The sequence below is a fragment of the Culex pipiens genome, chromosome 2 (assembly GCF_016801865.2).
Source record: "Culex pipiens pallens isolate TS chromosome 2, TS_CPP_V2, whole genome shotgun sequence".
NCBI classification, from domain to species: domain Eukaryota; kingdom Metazoa; phylum Arthropoda; class Insecta; order Diptera; family Culicidae; genus Culex; species Culex pipiens.
In genome coordinates, this window is record NC_068938.1 from 221,513,130 (window position 1) to 221,532,093 (window position 18,964).

Sequence of the window (18,964 nt, forward strand, 5' to 3'; positions counted from 1 at the left end):
CATAGCCCGTGGTAAGAAACAGCAAATGGCTTCTGTCTTTCTAGACATCAAGGGTGCATTCGATTCAGTCTCCATCGATGTGTTGGGAGTAAAGCTGCGGCGGAGCGGTCTCAATCCGACGATGTGCAACTTCCTCATCAACCTGTTGTCAGAAAAACACATGCACTTTGTGCAAGGTGATCTGGCAATCACCCGGATAAGTTACATGGGTTTGGCACAAGGCTCACGGCTTAGTCCATCCATGTATAACTTCTACGTCAGCGATATCGATGATTGCTTGACCGGAGACTGCACCCTTATACAGTACGCAGATGACGCAGTGGTTTCAATCGCTGCCAAGAAGGAAGTCGATCTGCTAGAACCCTTGCAAGATACTCTGAACAACTTGGCCCATTGGGCAGTTGGAAAGGGTATTGAATTCTCTCCGGAGAAGACGGAACTGGTCGTTTTTACGGGGAAGCATGAACCGCCGCAGCTCAATCTTTCTCTCTCGGGAAAGACTATCGAGCAGTCGGACCACTTCATGTACATGGGTACCATCTTTGATCAAAAGGGAACATGGGGGAAGCACATTAACTACCTGAAGCAAAAGTGCCTGCAAAGAACTAATTTTCTGCGCAGTGTCTCTGGCAACCGGTGGGGTGCTCATCCTTCTGACCTGCTTCGACTGTACAAGACAACGATACTCTCGGTGCTGGAATATGGCAGTTTCTGCTTCCAGTCAGCTGCGAAATCACGCTTGTTGGTTCTCCAGCGGATACAGTACCGAAGTCTTCGCATTGTCTTGGGATGCATGCACTCAACTCACAACATGACCCTCGAGGTCTTGGCGGGAGTATTGCCTCTGCGAACTCGTTACTACGAACTGTCTTACCGGTTCCTGATCCGGTGTGATTACAGGAATAAACTGGTAATTGACAACTTTGAAACGTTGCTGAACCTTCACGTTGAGTCTCGGCGCATGCTTCTATATTATGACTTTATGTCATCGTGGGAGTGGAGCCTGAGCACAACGGTACAGCGCACGCCTCCGTTAACCAGCAGCACCCTGATTGGCTTCGACACGTCCATGAAAGCCGATACTCGCGGTATCCCAAACCATCTTCTGCGGGGAGTTGTACCGTCGATCTTCGCATCAAAGTACAACCATGTTCCTCCAAACAACAGATTCTTCACCGATGGCTCCAAGCTCGACGGCTGTACGGGCTTCGGTGTTTATCATGAATCTTATCAGCTGTTCTTTAAGCTGAAGGACCCGAGTTCGGTTTATGTCGCAGAGTTAGCCGCGGTTTACTGCGCACTGCGAATCATCGAGACCATGCCACCTGACCACTACTTCATCTTCACCGATAGCTTTAGCTCTGTTGAGGCTATCCGGACTCTGAAGCCGACCAGGGAGTCTACGTTTTTCCTCACGGAAATACGCAAGACTTTAAACAACCTGGCGGCTCAGTCCTTCAGCATCACGGTGGTGTGGGTCCGCGCTCATTGCTCGATTCCGGGTAATGAGAAAGCGGACTTGCTCGCCAAGAAGGGTGCTGAGAGTGGAGACATTTATGAAAGGCCAATTAGCCTACAAGAATGCTACGGTTTTCCGAGGCAGCGTGCGCTTCTGGATTGGCAAAATCAATGGGACGACGACACCAAAGGACGTTGGATGTATTCCATACGACCTAAGGTGCAAAGAAAAGCCTGGTTCAAGGGAATGGACTTGACGCGTGGATTCATCAGAACGATGTCCCGCCTTATGTCGAACCATTACTCGTCCAAGGCTCATCTGTACCGTATCAACATGAGTGATACGAACCTTTGTGACTGTGGGCAGGGTTATCAGGACATCGACCATCTCGTATGGGCGTGTCCAGATCACCATGTTCACAGAATTAAGTTGAAAGATACCCTCAGGGCCCGAGGAAGACCACCAGAAATCCCGATGCGAGACGCGCTATCTCAACTAGACCTTGATGTTCTCTATCCTATCTATCAGTTCCTCTCAGATTCCAAAATATCTATTTAGTTTTCTTCCAGTTAGTTTCCCTTCAGTTAGTTTTCCTCTAGTTAGTATAACTCGCCTTCACACAAAGCCGTCGTTTCTGGTTGCACCGGAAGCAAAGCAAGATCGCCCCAGCAGCTGGACACCGAGTTGCGGCTGAGGACAAATCGCAAAGGCCAGCAGAGCCAACCAAGACCCCTACACAATCCCCCTTCCCTTCCCACGCCTTGTCTTTAACATCAATCCCTTCCCTACTAACCCCGAGTAGGCCGCGGGTAATCGGCTTCCCTCCCACTAACATTTACACACAAGATCCTCTGTAATTATTAAATCAAATGTAATTACAAAAGCCGACTCGGTCCTAACCAGGTCCCAGTACCGAAAAGGACCTAATAAAAATAATTTTATTAAAAAAAAAAAAAAAAAAAAAAAAACGCTGGTAATTTTGCAAACATTTTGCTGCTCATTGTTGACATTTTTTTTTTTTTTTTTTTTTTCATAAAATTATTTTTATTAGGTCCTTTTCGGTACTGGGACCTGGTTAGGACCGAGTCGGCTTTTGTAATTACAAAAAACTTAATAATTACAGAGGATCTTGTGTGTAAATGTAAGTGGGAGGGGAGCCGATTACCCGCGGCCTACTCGGGGTTAGTAGGGAAGGGATTGATGTTAAAGACAAGGCGTGGGAAGGGAAGGGGGATTGTGTAGGGGTCTTGGTTGGCTCTGCTGGCCTTTGCGTTTTGTCCTCAACCGCAACTCGGTGTCCAGCTGCTGGGGCGATCTTGCTTTGCTTCCGGTGCAACCAGAAACGACGGCTTTGTGGGAAGGCGAGTTATACTAACTGAAGGAAAACTAGCTGAAGGAAAACTAACTGGAAGAAAAACTAAATAGATATATTGGAATCTAAGAGGAACTGATAGATCGGATAGAGAACATCAAGGTCTAGTTGAGATAACGCGTCTCGCATCGGAATTTCTGGTGGTCTTCCTCGGGCCCTGAGGGTAACTTTCAACTTAATTCTGTGAGCCTGATGATCTGGACACGCCCATACGAGATGGTCGATGTCCTGATAACCCTGCCCACAGTCGCATAAGTTCGTATCACTCATGTTGATACGGTACAGATGAGCCTTGGACGAGTAATGGTTCGACATAAGGCGGGACATCGTTCTGATGAATCCACGCGTCAAGTCCATTCCCTTGAACCAGGCTTTTCTTTGCACCTTAGGTCGTATGGAATACATCCAACGTCCCTTGGTGTCGTCGTCCCATTGTTTTTGCCAATCCAGAAGCGCACGCTGCCTCGGAAAACCGTAGCATTCTTGTAGGCTAATTGGCCTTTCAAAAATGTCTCCACTCTCAGCACCCTTCTTGGCGAGCAAGTCCGCTTTCTCATTACCCGGAATCGAGCAATGAGCGCGGACCCACACCACCGTGATGCTGAAGGACTGAGCCGCCAGGTTGTTTAAAGTCTTGCGTATTTCCGTGAGGAAAAACGCAGACTCCCTGGTCGGCTTCAGAGACCGGATAGCCTCAACAGAGCTAAAGCTATCGGTGAAGATGAAGTAGTGGTCAGGTGGCATGGTCTCGATGATTCGCAGTGCGCAGTAAACCGCGGCTAACTCTGCGACGTAAACCGAACTCGGGTCCTTCAGCTTAAAGAACAGCTGATAAGATTCATGATAAACACCGAAGCCCGTACAGCCGTCGAGCTTGGAGCCATCGGTGAAGAATCTGTTGTTTGGAGGAACATGGTTGTACTTTGATGCGAAGATCGACGGTACAACTCCCCGCAGAAGATGGTTTGGGATACCGCGAGTATCGGCTTTCATGGACGTGTCGAAGCCAATCAGGGTGCTGCTGGTTAACGGAGGCGTGCGCTGTACCGTTGTGCTCGGGCTCCACTCCCACGATGACATAAAGTCATAATATAGAAGCATGCGCCGAGACTCAACGTGAAGGTTCAGCAACGTTTCAAAGTTGTCAATTACCAGTTTATTCCTGTAATCACACCGGATCAGGAACCGGTAAGACAGTTCGTAGTAACGAGTTCGCAGAGGCAACACTCCCGCCAAGACCTCGAGGGTCATGTTGTGAGTTGAGTGCATGCATCCCAAGACAATGCGAAGACTTCGGTACTGTATCCGCTGGAGAACCAACAAGCGTGATTTCGCAGCTGTTTGGAAGCAGAAACTGCCATATTCCAGCACCGAGAGTATCGTTGTCTTGTACAGTCGAAGCAGGTCAGAAGGATGAGCACCCCACCGGTTGCCAGAGACGCTGCGCAGAAAATTAGTTCTTTGCAGGCACTTTTGCTTCAGGTAGTTGATGTGCTTCCCCCATGTTCCCTTTTGATCGAAGATGGTACCCATGTACATGAAGTGGTCCGACTGCTCGATAGTCTTTCCCGAGAGAGAAAGATTGAGCTGCGGCGGTTCATGCTTCCCCGTAAAAACGACCAGTTCCGTCTTCTCCGGAGAGAATTCAATACCCTTTCCAACTGCCCAATGGGCCAAGTTGTTCAGGGTATCTTGCAAGGGTTCTAGCAGATCGACTTCCTTCTTGGCAGCGATTGAAACCACTGCGTCATCTGCGTACTGTATAAGGGTGCAGTCTCCGGTCAAGCAATCATCGATGTCGCTGACGTAGAAGTTATACATGGATGGACTAAGGCGTGAGCCTTGTGCCAAACCCATGTAACTTATCCGGGTGATTGCCAGATCACCTTGCACAAAGTGCATGTGTTTTTCTGACAACAGGTTGATGAGGAAGTTGCACATCGTCGGATTGAGACCGCTCCGCCGCAGCTTTACTCCCAACACATCGATGGAGACTGAATCGAATGCACCCTTGATGTCTAGAAAGACAGAAGCCATTTGCTGTTTTTTACCACGGGCTATGTCGATTCCTGTGGCCAGCAAAGCTAGACAGTCGCTTGTTCCCTTGCCTCTCCGGAAGCCATACTGCGTGTCTGACAGCAAGTGCTCTCGTTCCATCCATGGTTCGAGGCGGTCGAGGATCATCTTCTCCAGCAACTTGCGTAGACACGACAGCAAGCTGATTGGACGATACGAGTTGTGGTCGGATGCCGGCTTACCGGGCTTTTGAATGGCAACCACCCGGACCTGTCGCCATTCGTGTGGAATTACGTTCTGCTCCACCAACGTGTTGAACAGTTTCAACAGACGCTGCTTGGCGACGTCCGGAAGATTTTTCAGCAAGCTGAACTTGATCTTGTCCGGACCAGGAGCAGTGTTGTTGCCCGTCAATAGTGCTATGGAGAGCTCTACCATCGAGAAGGGAGGATTAGCATCGCTCCCATCAACAACGTCGAATGATGGTTGTGTCGGCACCGAGTCCGGGCACACCTTCTTGGCGAAATCCAATATCCACTTGTCCGATTTTTCCACACTCTCGTTCGGAACGGAACCTCTACGCATGGCCCTCGCAACGCGCCACAGAGTGCTCATGGACGTATCTGCTGGTAGTCCTTCAACGAACTCCCGCCAGTACATTCGCTTCTTCCGCTTCAGAGTATTACTGTACCTGCGATCAAGAGCTCTGTACTTTTGGAAGTTCGCTCGGATTCCACACTTGCAGAAGTCCACATAAGCTTCAGACCTGGCCGCCGAGAGATCCGTACACTCCTTGTCCCACCAGGGAAGTGGAGGGCGCGTTCGGATGTACGGTCCCGGGACGGGTTTCGTCTGAGCTTGTATCGCACTGTCATAGATCAAATTAGCCAGAAACGCATATTCTTCAAGCGGTGCCAACCCTGCTCGCAACTCAACTCCAATGGAGACTGCCTCCGCGTACTGTTTCCAGTCGATATTTCGCGTCAGATCGTAAGGCATCTCCACCGTTGTCGATTGCTGTGGGCCATGGCTAACCAGAATAGCGATCGGCAAATGATCACTGCCACGAGGATCTTGAAGCACGTTCCAGTCACAGAGAACTGCCAGACTGTTGGAACAGAGCGACAAGTCGATGGCACTCGCCTTCGTACCGGACGTAGTTGGCGTTGGTGGTGTTGCAATCCGCGTAACTTGCTTGTCCCTGTTTAGGAGGGTCATCTGGAAGTCGTCGCACAGTTCATGAATCAGATATGCTTGAGGGTCTGTCTTGTGACTTCCCCACTCGGTGCTGTGAAGATTAAAGTCACCCAGAACCAGTCTCGGTGCCTGCAACAACTCAAGCATACCCCACAACTTTTGTCGAGTTAACGACACCTGTGGGGGAACGTAGACGGACACAATGCAAATGTCCAGTCCTCTGATCCTGGCTTGTACTGCGACTGCTTCGATTCCTCCTAGCTTCGGGAGCGTGACCTTTCTAAAAGTGTGGCATTTCCTGACCCCAATCAGTACGCCTCCACCTCTATTTGGTCCTGCCCTGCTCTCTGTGATGATGTTGTACCCCCGGAAAGCTGGCGTCTCATCTCCGATAAGAAACGTTTCGCTCAGCGCAAACACATCACAGTCCCGTTCGAATGCGAATTGTTGAAAATCGTTTAACTTGGGGGTTAAACTTCTACAATTCCATTGTAGAATGGAGATGCCGTTTTTCGTTTTTGGTGTATTACCCATCAAAGGAAATGAACGACAAGAGGGGCATCGTGCTAGCAAGCTGTTTCCCGATGTGTCTAGCGAGAGGCTCAAACCGCTTTATGATTAAACGCGTCGGTTCACTCACGAAAGAGCACAGCCATTCCACGATTGTGGAAAAAGGAAGGACTCCTTTGAAGGCATCGGTGATCGGATTCGGTTGAGGAACCGGTTTCAGGGGGATCTTTGGCAGCTTGGGAACGGGCTTCAGCGGCTTGGGAACTGGCTTCGGTGCCGGCTTCGGAGCGGGCTTACCCGACGGACCGAAAGGAAAATCCTCCTCGAAGTTCAACGAGTCACTGTCCTTACCCTTACCGCCAGCGGCTTTTTTGGACTTGGAAGCCTTGTTGCGCTTCGGGTTTGGCCCGGAAGAGTCACTTTCCTCGTCTCTCTGGAAGAGAACCTCCACATCGGATTCCTCGTCCTCCGAATCTTCATCCGCCAAAGGAGCGAAGCGATTGGAGTGGGTCACCTTACTAAGGATTTCCGCAAAGGACTTCTTGGAGCGTTCCCTCAAGGAACGCTTCATCTTGTCCTCGCGCTCCTTGTACTTTGGGCACTGACGAGTTTTGTGTGGTTCCCCGCCACAAAGCAGGCATTTTTCAGCCTGCTTTTGGCAATCCGCGTCCTTGTGGGGGCCGGCGCACTTTGAGCACTTGCTCTTGTTGCTGCAGTAGGTCTTGGTGTGTCCCAACTGCTGGCAGTTTTCGCAGCTCATCACTCGCGGAACGTACAATCGAACTGGAAGCCGAAGCTTGTACAGCTCAATGTAGTCCGGCAGAGCTGACCCTGCAAAAGTCACCCGGAACGAGGCAGAAGGAATGAACTTCTTCTGGCCACCCTCGGTGGTGACGTTGCCCAGTTGCCGGCACTCGAGTACCTCCACAGCTGGAAGTTTAGGGTTCTTGAAGCGTCCCACCGCCCTTGAGAGGTCGACAAGCGACAGACTGTCATCGGTCACCACGCCATCGATTTCGACTTTGTGGGCCGGAATCCAAACACGGTACTCAATGCTGAACCGCAGATCAGTTACGATCTGATTCGCTTGCACCGCGGAGTTCACGATCACGCGGAGCTTGCTCTTGTTCAGCTTGGTACATTCGACCACCCCAGGATAGTGCTTCTGCAAATCCTTGGTGATCTGTACAAAGTTTAACGGCTTCTGTTTGGGCCGGAAGAAGACCACCCATTCCGTTTGCGATCCCTCTTGATACTGACGAGGACGAGGAATCGGTTTTTGAGAATGAGGATTCAGGGGCGGAGGGGGATTTGGATCCGGATTCGGCACCGGTGTTTTAGGAGGAATTGGATCTGGATTGGGAGGACTTGGATCTGGATTGGGAGGAATCGGGTCTGGAGTCAAGGGAGGAATCGGTGGTTGAGGGGGAACCGGATTCGGATCTGATTTAGGACGCTTTCGCTTCGTCCTCTTAGACCCGTCCGAGGATCCCCCTTTACCGCCAGCATCCTTATCCTTCAGGAAGAGGTCCCTGTTGGTGGTGTTTGAAGGAACTCCCAAAACGGAGTCCGCCATGTCCACGTCCTCGTCACCCTCAAGGGTTGAATCGAAGTCGCATTCCTCATGGTCCGACTCGGTCGGATCCATGTTTGCGAATAAACGCGATAAACTAAACGAAAATGAAAGTGATGAAACTAATCGCAAAAGTAGAAAAGGAGAAAGAAAAAAAAAAACTAACCAAAAAAAAAAAAACTATGAGAAAAAAAAAAAAAAAAAAAAACTAAACGCTAACAAAAAACTCGCCTTTCGCACTCACCGCCGAACTGGCCGCACTGGCTGCCGCCCGCAGCGGGATGCGCGGGAAGCTCGTTTTCGCGCGCTTGTTGTTGTTGTTGTTGTGCTGCCTGCTGCCAGCCACGTAAACAACGGGGGTTGTCTCCGACCTGGCCTGGCCGAAAACTGGTCCGCCGACCGCAGTCGACTCTCCGGGGCCGATTCCTCCTGCCAACGACCGTCTCTCGCCTCAGCTGCCTCCGCGGCCGCTGCTGCTGACTCCTCCTGCTGCTGCTGCTCGGATGCAGGAACTCGTTCCTCTTCCACTGCTGCACCGCCGCCGAGTCCACGACGACCAGATTGTGGCTCCTCTGACCACCGGAACGGGCCTGTCCGCTCGCACACGCCTCGATTTCGCCGTGAAAAACGCGCCAAACACACCGCGAAAAAACACGACTAGCCGCTGAGACTTCTGCCGTAGCAATGTCATTGTTGACATTGTTGGCCATTTGAAGTTTATCGACGAATATTCTGCAAATTGGGACAATTGTTCAATATCTCTCTCAGTGTTTATTACGAAACTTTGTATTTCCCAAGTGTCATCATCAAAGTTGTATTTCACTGTTTTCATAAGAGAACCAACGATGCAACTGAGGAAAATCCTGAAATTGAAAGATAACTTAATTTTGCAAGATTCAATTGTTGGCCTGGCAATCTTACAAGCTTCTCAAATTGTGCAGCATCCTGAACTGGTTGAGTCAGCTTGAAACGACAAACTGAACGGGGTTGAGAAGCTCAGAACACAAGAAAGTCAACTAAACAAGATTATGTTTACGCTTAATGTAAACGATTTGAGTTCAATTATGGCGTTTTTTTTTTTTTTTTTTTTTTTTTTTTTTTTTTTTTTTTTTTTTTTTTTTAATTTATATTTATTCAAATTTCTTTTCCATGTACATTCATTCAGTAAAAATATTATTGAGTGTCCAATCACAAACGATGACTTTTCACCTCAATTTTAAATACTACCAACTTTCATTTATTCATGAAATATTGTAGCTTTCGCTATTCAGTGATTTCAAATGTAGGAGGTCCTACATGTACAAAAGGGAAAAGGGATACCTTAAAACTAACTTATAAACTATATAAAGAGCGGATCAATGCAGCTGAAGACTGCAATGATTTTTGTCGAAATGCATCAATTATCTTATTGGACATAACATCCAAAGTGTCAACTTCGGCTAATTGATGAAGTTCACTGGTGCTGAACCAGGGAGGAAGTTTCAGAATCATTTTCAGAATTTTGTTCTGAATCCTCTGAAGTTTTTTCTTCCTGGTTAAGCAACAGCTTGTCCAGATCGGCACAGCATAAAGCATGGCAGGTCTGAAAATTTGTTTATAAATTAACAGTTTATTCTTGAGACAAAGTCTAGAATTCCTGTTTATAAGTGGATACAAACATTTAATATATTTGTTACATTTAACCTGGATACTTTCAATGTGATCCTTGTAAGTAAGGTTTTTGTCAAAACCAAGTCCAAGATATTTCACTTGATCCTCCCACTTTAAATTTACCTCATTCATCTTTATAATGTGATGACTTTTTGGTTTAAGAAAATCAGCCCTTGGTTTGTGAGGGAAAATAATAAGTTGAGTTTTTGCAGCATTTGGAGTAATTTTCCATTCTTTCAAATAAGAATTGAAAATATCCAAGCTTTTTTGTAATCTTCTTGTGATGACACGAAGGCTTCTGCCTTTGGCGGAGATGCTTGTGTCATCAGCAAAAAGTGATTTCTGACATCCTGGGGGCAAATCAGGCAAGTCAGAAGTAAAAATATTGTATAAAATTGGACCCAAAATGCTTCCTTGAGGGACGCCAGCACGTACAGGTAGTTGATCAGATTTGCTATTCTGATAACATACCTGCAGAGTACGATCCGTCAAATAATTTTGAATAATTTTCACGATATAAATCGGAAAATTAAACCTTTTCAATTTCGCAATCAAACCTTTATGCCAAACACTGTCAAATGCTTTTTCTATGTCTAGAAGAGCAGCGCCAGTAGAACAACCCTCAGATTTGTTGCTTCGAATTAAATTTGAAACTCTCAACAACTGATGAGTAGTTGAATGCCCAAGGCGAAATCCAAACTGCTCATCAGCGAAAATTGAATTTTCATTAATGTGCGTCATCATTCTATTAAGAATTATTCTTTCGAATAATTTACTAATAGATGAAAGCAAACTAATGGGCCGATAGCTTGAGGCTTCAGCAGGATTTTTATCCGGTTTCAAAATCGGAATTACTTTGGCATTTTTCCAACTACTGGGAAAATATGCCAAATCAAAACATTTGTTGAAAATTTTGACCAAGCTACTTAAAGTTGCTTCTGGTAATTTTTTAATTAAAATGTAAAAAATGCCATCCTCACCAGGGGCTTTCATATTTTTAAATTTTTTGATAATAGATTTTAATTCATTCAGATCCGTATTAAAAACTTCATCTGATGAAAATTCTTGTTCAACAATATTCTGAAATTCTATTGAAATTTGATTTTCAATAGGACTCAAAACATTCAAGTTGAAATTATGAGCACTCTCAAACTGCTGAGCAAGTTTTTGAGCTTTTTCCCCATTAGTTAATAGAATATTATCACCATCTTTTAAAGAAGGGATGGGTTTTTGAGGTTTCTTAAGAACCTTTGAAAGTTTCCAAAAAGGTTTGGAATAAGGTTTAATTTGTTCGACATCTCTTGCGAACTTTTCATTTCGCAGGAGAGTGAATCTGTGGTCAATAACCTTTTGCAAATCTTTTTGAATTCGCTTCAGTGCAGGATCACGAGAACGTTGATACTGTCTTCGGCGAACATTTTTCAGGCGAATCAGAAGCTGAAGATCGTCATCAATAATGGGAGAATCGAATTTGACTTGGACTTTAGGAATAGCAATATTCCTAGCATCCAAAATTGCATTAGTTAAAGATTCCAAGGCTGAATCAATATCAGCTTTGGTTTCTAAAACAAAATCATGATTTAAATTATTCTCAATATGATGCTGATACCTGTCCCAATTAGCTTTGTGGTAATTAAACACAGAACTATTGGGTCTGGTAACTGCTTCATGAGAAAGTGAAAAAGTTACTGGAAGGTGATCAGAATCAAAATCAGCATGAGTCACTAAAGGACCACAATACTGACTTTGATTTGTCAAAACCAAATCAATAGTTGATGGATTTCTAACAGAAGAAAAGCAAGTTGGCCCATTCGGGTATAAAACCGAATAAAGACCAGAAGTGCAATCTCTGAACAGAATTTTACCATTGGAATTTACTTTAGAATTATTCCAAGATTGGTGTTTGGCATTAAAATCACCGATGATCAAAAATCGAGATCTATGCCGAGTAAGTTTATTCAAATCCCCTTTGAAATAATTTTTATTTTCCCCAGTGCATTGAAAAGGCAAATATGCAGCTGCAATCATAATTTTCCCAAAAGAAGTTTCAAGTTCAATGCCCAAACTTTCAATAACTTTTAACTTAAAGTCACGTAACGTGCTATAAGTCATACTACGGTGGATAACTATTGCAACTCCACCGCCATTTCGATTCATTCGGTTATTAGTTATAACTTTATAATCTGGATCACTTTTCAAATAAGTGCCAGTTTTTAAAAATGTTTCGGTTATAACAGCAACATGCACGTTATGAACTCGTAAAAAGTTGAAAAATTCATTTTCTTTCGCTTTTAAAGAGCGAGCATTAAAATACATAATATTAATGGAATTACTTAGATCCATGATTAAACTTCAGGGTAAGAACAACATCATTCGCAAATTTTAATCCAATCTGGATTGCTTCCATCATGGATGTAGCATTACTCATTGTTTGAATCAAACCAAACAGTGAGTTTTGCAAAAAAGTCATTTTTTCAAACGTAACATCGCCGAGATCAGAAGATCCCAAAGCGTTGCCAGCAGAAAAATTTTCAAATGAGATTTGAGGTACCTGCCCAATTTCAGAAAGATTGGTAGAGGATTTAAAATTCGTGGATGAACCCGAAACGACGTTAGCATAAGAAATGCCATTGTTGTTACCTAAATTTTCCACGGTAGGGGTATTTCTAGAATTGTTCGAGTGAGACAGCACGAACGTTTGATTTAAAGATGCAGGTACAACCTGACTTTGAGAAAATTTCGGTTTGGATTTCGGCTGATGCTTAGCACGAGAATCCAAAACCTTTTTTCTGATGGGGCAATCCCAGAAATTTGATTTGTGATTTCCACCACAATTTGCACATTTAAATTGGGTGACTTCTTTCACGGGACAATTGTCCTTGTCGTGAGAAGAATCCCCGCAAACCATGCATTTTGGAACCATGGCGCAATGATCAGTACCGTGACCGAATGCCTGGCAACGCCGGCACTGGGTCAGATTCTGGCCATTACCGCCATGTTTCTTAAAATGCTCCCACTTTACCCGTACATGGAACAAAAACTGAACTTTGTCCAAAAGTTTCAAATTGTTGATTTCATTTCTGTTGAAATGAATCAGATAAAATTGTGAAGTCAAACCAAAGCGAGAAATATTCCCGTTTGATTTTTTCTTCATTGGTATTACTTGGGATGGGGCAAAGCCAAGCAACACCTTAAGTTCGTTTTTGATCTCATCCACCGACAAGTCGTTGGAGAGACCTTTCAAGACCGCCTTGAATGGCCGAGCATTCTTGGTCTCATACGTGTAGAAATTGTGTTTGTGGTTTTTCAAATAACCAACAAAAGTTTGGTGATCTTGTAAAGATTCCGTCAACAAGCGACATTCTCCTCTTCGACCAAGCTGGAACGAAACCTTCAAATTGCAAGTTTCCTTGCAATTTTTCAGTTGCGTTCGAAAGCTGGCCAAATCGGAGACGGAAGTCACTACAATTGGCGGAGCCTTTACTCGTTTCTCGACGGCAGAAGGCTCAGTACGAGGAGAAGGTTCCTTGTCTTCAGTTTCGGATAAAACACCGAAACTGTTTGTCAATGGAATTGGAGGATTGACCTCACATTCAGAATCAGAATCAGACCTCAGAAGAGGCTGTTTTCTTTTTCTGTTTCCGTTAGCCGGTTTAGCGTTCAAACGCTTCACCGACGTAACGACCAAATCTTCAGAAGATTTGCGTTTACCTTTGTTTTGACGCATTTTGCAAGCAAAGTTCTCTTAAAAAGATGGCTTCGTTTGTAAAATACAACAAAATTTCAGGTGGGGTTAGTCTTGAAAAGACTGTTTAGAATTTTGGAAAATAACTCAGGTAGTCTTTAAAAAGACTGTGAATTTTGTTTTGAAATAACTCTGAGCTTAGGTAGTAAAAAATACCGCAGCTCTAGTGTCCGTTCACCACGAAGGTTCGCAAGACACTGAGTTCAATTATGGCGTAAGAAACTGTAAACAAAGCCAAATGAAAGTATAAATTCGTTATTCTTCCTTTATTAAATGTTTGATTGCAACCTACGTTAACATTTTAATTTATTCATCATAACATTTTCTATTTTTGCTAAAAAATATTATCATAAATGAAAAATAATTATTATTAGTTTCAAGTAAATACGTAAGTTTTTTACGTGTTTTTTCCCAATACAAATTTAATTTTAATCTTTATATTTAAAGGTTTGTTACTTTTGTGACTTAAATTTTACAATTTTAAAAATCTTATATTTTAAAATTTAACCACCGTTTCCTCCAATCGAACCTCAAGTGCCAATAAACCCGAAACATCTGTCCGCGTCCATCCGGCGGCGCGCTCAATTCGGTTCCAATTGGCCATCATCGTTTTCACCCATGTCCCGTCCCAATCGGCAGCGAATTCCAAACGCACGACCGCCTCAAGTGGGGTAAAATGTGTAAATCTGCTCGCGAAACACCTGTCGGTTGGTTCAACCACAGGCTAGATAAACTAAGTTTTTAATTTTATTTAATTTTTGTAAAAAATAGCTTTATGAGGGCAAAAAAAAACCTTTTTAAAATCTAATTTATTATTTATGAACTACCCCCTTTCAATAAGCGAGAAATTTGGCGTAGAATAGCGTGGAAATTTTAATTTTTCACTCCTTCGACGACGATGTTGCTTCTGCTGATGATGCCAAAGATTCCTGAGATATTTATGATGCATCTTTTGGCGCGGAAGCTGGCGGGTGCGAAAAGATGCACGCCGTGAAGCCATTAATCATGGGGTAGTTATTTTTTCTACCTTCGACTATTTTCGGCCCACCCCAGGAGGGGAAGGATTTTTTTTTTTTTTGAATAAATGCCGTTGTCATCGTTCATAATTCGTGCCAGGAGAATGGGTTTGACCCACCATGAATTTTGTCGCGTGTGGTTTTTTTCAGTGGAAGTGGCTGCTGATTTAGGGTGCGAAAAAAATGAGACTTGTCAAGCGTGATGCTAATCAGCATAGTTTAGGGAGATGATTTGTGAAAATCACTTTGTCTTTTGACGTGAGATAAAATTAAAAAAACTGAATTTATTTTATTTATGATTATAGTAGACCCTGACAAGTTAAAGTTACTTTTGCTCTAAAAAGTAACAATCACACAATTTTCAGTTGAGTTTTTTTATTTTCTGACACAATATCTAAAAGAAGAAGTGTATAGCCATTCATTTAGCCCAAACATTAAAAATAGGAAATTTCCCCCTACAATCTTATCACTTACCTCCAAACTGCGCATGCCCACTACTTTAAGGAGAAATCCACGAAATTCAACACCAGCGAGAAGCATCCCGAATGATGGTGAATTCGCGGTGGATTATTTTTCCCAAGGATTCATAACCTAAGGGGGTGGTGGTGGTGGTTGGTGGATAGGCCAGATTTCCATCGCTAGTGCAGTAGCCGGGCCGAGATTGCCTTACCGGGATTGGGTGCCACCGGTCCCGTTATTACATACAAAACACGTGGTCAACCAAGTTTATTCTATGCCCATTAGCATAAGCTTATCGGAACATAGTGCCTAAATAAATAGGTCATTTTTGAGCGCGCCTCCGCACCAGCGAATTTAATTTCCTCGTGGAAGGTGCGAACTATGCCAAGGGCATGGGCGATCAGGTTCAACCTGATGCATGTGGGCAAATCCTGTTTGAATCTATTTTGTCCTATCTGGTCATAGGGGGTGGAAACAAAGAATTCCCAAAACAATCCTTTAACTTTCCAATGATTCTTTAACCATTTTATCATGATTTTTCAGACGGTAATGACAAAATTTATGCCAATTCAATAAAAAATCCGATCTGATTTTGAATGAAAGTGATTGAAATTTTTCAATACTTTTATGTTATTTATAACAAGTTTTGTTACTTGTTGGTTATAATTTTGAAATTTTTGAATTGTTATTGTTAAAACAGAGTAATAACATTTAAAGTTATGTTGCACACATGTCCTTGTTGTTGGTTTTGTACATTTTAACAACTAAATGATGATGTTCTTACAATAACAACAACTGACCTTCCCAGGTTATTATTCAATATAAAAAAATGTTATTCTCAAGCTAATTACGTCCCCTCAGGATTTTAGAAACTGAAGGGCTAGTTTTGTTTTTTTAACATCTGTCATTTACTGAAAACCATGTAAATTTCAGAATTTCAGAAGAGATACTGTGCGTCTCCACTGCCTGGGATCTTCAATGGAGACGCCATATCTTTAGACAAGCTTGGAGTGGTTTTAATTGTAATTGTAACTTAACCTTCATCTTTATTTATTTATTTATCTGATCATAACCAAAAACTGCCTCTTAATCATGATTATCCTTATTTTTTTATTCAAGCTTTAAAAGTCAGAAGCTTAGATAAATATACCTAAATTGTGGTTGAAATTTTTCAATTGGCCAATAACATTTAGTGATATTTATAACAAGTTTTGTTATTTGTTGGTTTTAGTTGTGTTGTTTTTAAGTTATTATTGTAATAACAGAGTAATAACATTTTAATTAATTTTTGAACATTGCCTTGTTATTGATTTATTTGTGTTATTTTAACAACTTATCTGACCATCCCAATAAATGTTGATGAACTTACAATAAAAAGAACTGACCTCCCCAGATTTCATATTCTTCAATGTCAAAAAATGTTAATTTCAAGCATTTTCCGTCTACTCGGGATATTGGAAACTTTACGAACTCAATTCAAAACCATGCAAATTTCACAATTTCAGAGGAGATACTGTGCGTCTCCACTGGCTGGGATCATCAATGGAGACGCCATATCTTTAGATAAGCATGGAATGGTATTATTTGTAAATATTCAACTCAAGTTTAACATTAACTTTATATAGCTCAACCAAATCTAAAGCAGCTATATGCGTTTGGGCTGCTGTTTAATTGAAGTGGGATCGTAGTTTTGAAATTTTGTACTAAATTTGGCATGTTGCATGCAAGTTTTCATACAATATGTTCAGATGTCGGATGGTTCCCTTTACCGTGTCAGGTAAAATAAGGGTTTGTTTTGTTTTGTTCTCATAACAAAATTATGTGAGTTTAGGTTTTTAACAAAATTAGATTTTTGTTGTATGGATCATTGTCCACAAGTGGTGAGTAGTCCGAAATCTCTATAAGTTAGTCTCTACGTCATTTAATAATGCTTCCAAAGACATAATTCATAATACACCTTGAACGTATACGAGCATTTTCTCTCTTCACACTTCAAATTGATCAGATACAGATTTAAGGCAGGAGATTTCCACTAAGAAATTCCCTTCAAAAATTCGAATAACACCGGAGTCAGTGGTGTTATCCCAATTAAGCCGGAGTCAGGCTTATCGGAGTCGATGGAAGAATAGAACGCCGTGGCCCATGTAGATTGTAGCGCGCCCGGTTACGCTAGTGAAGTATATTTTTGTACAGAATTACAGTTAGGTTCGACAATATGTAACTCTCGACGTTTAATGAATTTTATCACAACATGGAATTCTCGACGTTTAATGATTTTTTTCAATAGTCTCATAAATCACAGTTGCAATAAATTAAACCAATCATATCAACTTTTTAAATTCAACGATACTCTCGGTGCTGGAATATGGCAGTTTCTGCTTCCAAACAGCTGCGAAATCACGCTTGTTGGTTCTCCAGCGGATACAGTACCGAAGTCTTCGCATTGTCTTGGGATGCATGCACTCAACTCACAACATGACCCTCGAGGTCTTGGCGGGAGTATTGCCTCTGCGAACTCGTTACTACGAACTGTCTTACCGGTTCCTGATCCGGTGTGATTACAGGAATAAACTGGTAATTGACAACTTTGAAACGTTGCTGAACCTTCACGTTGAGTCTCGGCGCATGCTTCTATACTATGACTTTATGTCATCGTGGGAGTGGAGCCCGAGCACAACGGTACAGCGCACGCCTCCGTTAACCAACAGCACCCTGATTGGCTTCGACACGTCCATGAAAGCCGATACTCGCGGTATCCCAAACCATCTTCTGCGGGGAGTTGTACCGTCGATCTTCGCATCAAAGTACAACCATGTTCCTCCAAACAACAGATTCTTCACCGATGGCTCCAAGCTCGACGGCTGTACGGGCTTCGGTGTTTATCATGAATCTTATCAGCTGTTCTTTAAGCTGAAGGACCCGAGTTCGGTTTACGTCGCAGAGTTAGCCGCGGTTTACTGCGCACTGCGAATCATCGAGACCATGCCACCTGACCACTACTTCATCTTCACCGATAGCTTTAGCTCTGTTGAGGCTATCCGGTCTCTGAAGCCGACCAGGGAGTCTGCGTTTTTCCTCACGGAAATACGCAAGACTTTAAACAACCTGGCGGCTCAGTCCTTCAGCATCACGGTGGTGTGGGTCCGCGCTCATTGCTCGATTCCGGGTAATGAGAAAGCGGACTTGCTCGCCAAGAAGGGTGCTGAGAGTGGAGACATTTTTGAAAGGCCAATTAGCCTACAAGAATGCTACGGTTTGCCGAGGCAGCGTGCGCTCCTGGATTGGCAAAAACAATGGGACGACGACGCCAAGGGACGTTGGATGTATTCCATACGACCTAAGGTGCAAAGAAAAGCCTGGTTCAAGGGAATGGACTTGACGCGTGGATTCATCAGAACGATGTCCCGCCTTATGTCGAACCATTACTCGTCCAAGGCTCATCTTTACCGTATCAACATGAGTGATACAAACTTATGCGACTGTGGGCAGGGTTATCAGGACATCGACCATCTCGTATGGGCGTGTCCAGATCACCAGGCTCACAGAATTAAGTTGAAAGATACCCTCAGGGCCCGAGGAAGACCACCAGAAATCCCGATGCGAGACGCGTTATCTCAACTAGACCTTGATGTTCTCTATCCGATCTATCAGTTCCTCTCAGATTCCAAAATATCCATTTAGTTTTCTTCCAGTTAGTTTTCCTTCAGTTAGTTTTCCTTCAGTTAGTATAACTCGCCTTCACACAAAGCCGTCGTTTCTGGATTGCACCGGAAGCAAAGCAAGAACGCCCCAGCAGCTGGACACCGAGTTGCGGCTGAGGACAAAACGCAAAGGCCAGAAGAGCCAACCAAGACCCCTACACAATCCCCCTTCCCATCCCACGCCTTGTCTTTAACATCAATCCCTTCCCTACTAACCCCGAGTAGGCCGCGGGTAATCGGCTCCCCTCCCACTAACATTTACACAC

At 43.8% G+C, this 18,964-nt stretch overlaps 1 protein-coding gene across 1 annotated transcript; it reads right to left on the reverse strand.

The window, feature by feature from the left end:
• Positions 1 to 8,342: 8,342 nt before the first annotated feature.
• LOC128092918 (uncharacterized) lies at positions 8,343 to 9,164 on the reverse strand. Its single transcript, XM_052708095.1, has 2 exons — positions 9,049 to 9,164; positions 8,343 to 8,990 (listed from the first exon to the last, which is right to left on the reverse strand). The coding sequence occupies exon 2, from the start codon at positions 8,835 to 8,837 to the stop codon at positions 8,343 to 8,345; it is 495 nt and encodes a 164-aa protein (XP_052564055.1). The 5' UTR covers positions 8,838 to 8,990; positions 9,049 to 9,164.
• Between the last annotated feature and the right edge of the window lie 9,800 nt (positions 9,165 to 18,964).

Bases quoted from the DNA above. Each gene is read 5' to 3' on its own strand.
- LOC128092918 (XM_052708095.1), bottom strand. From the start codon at position 8,837: ATGGCCAACAATGTCAACAATGACATTGCTACGGCAGAAGTCTCAGCG.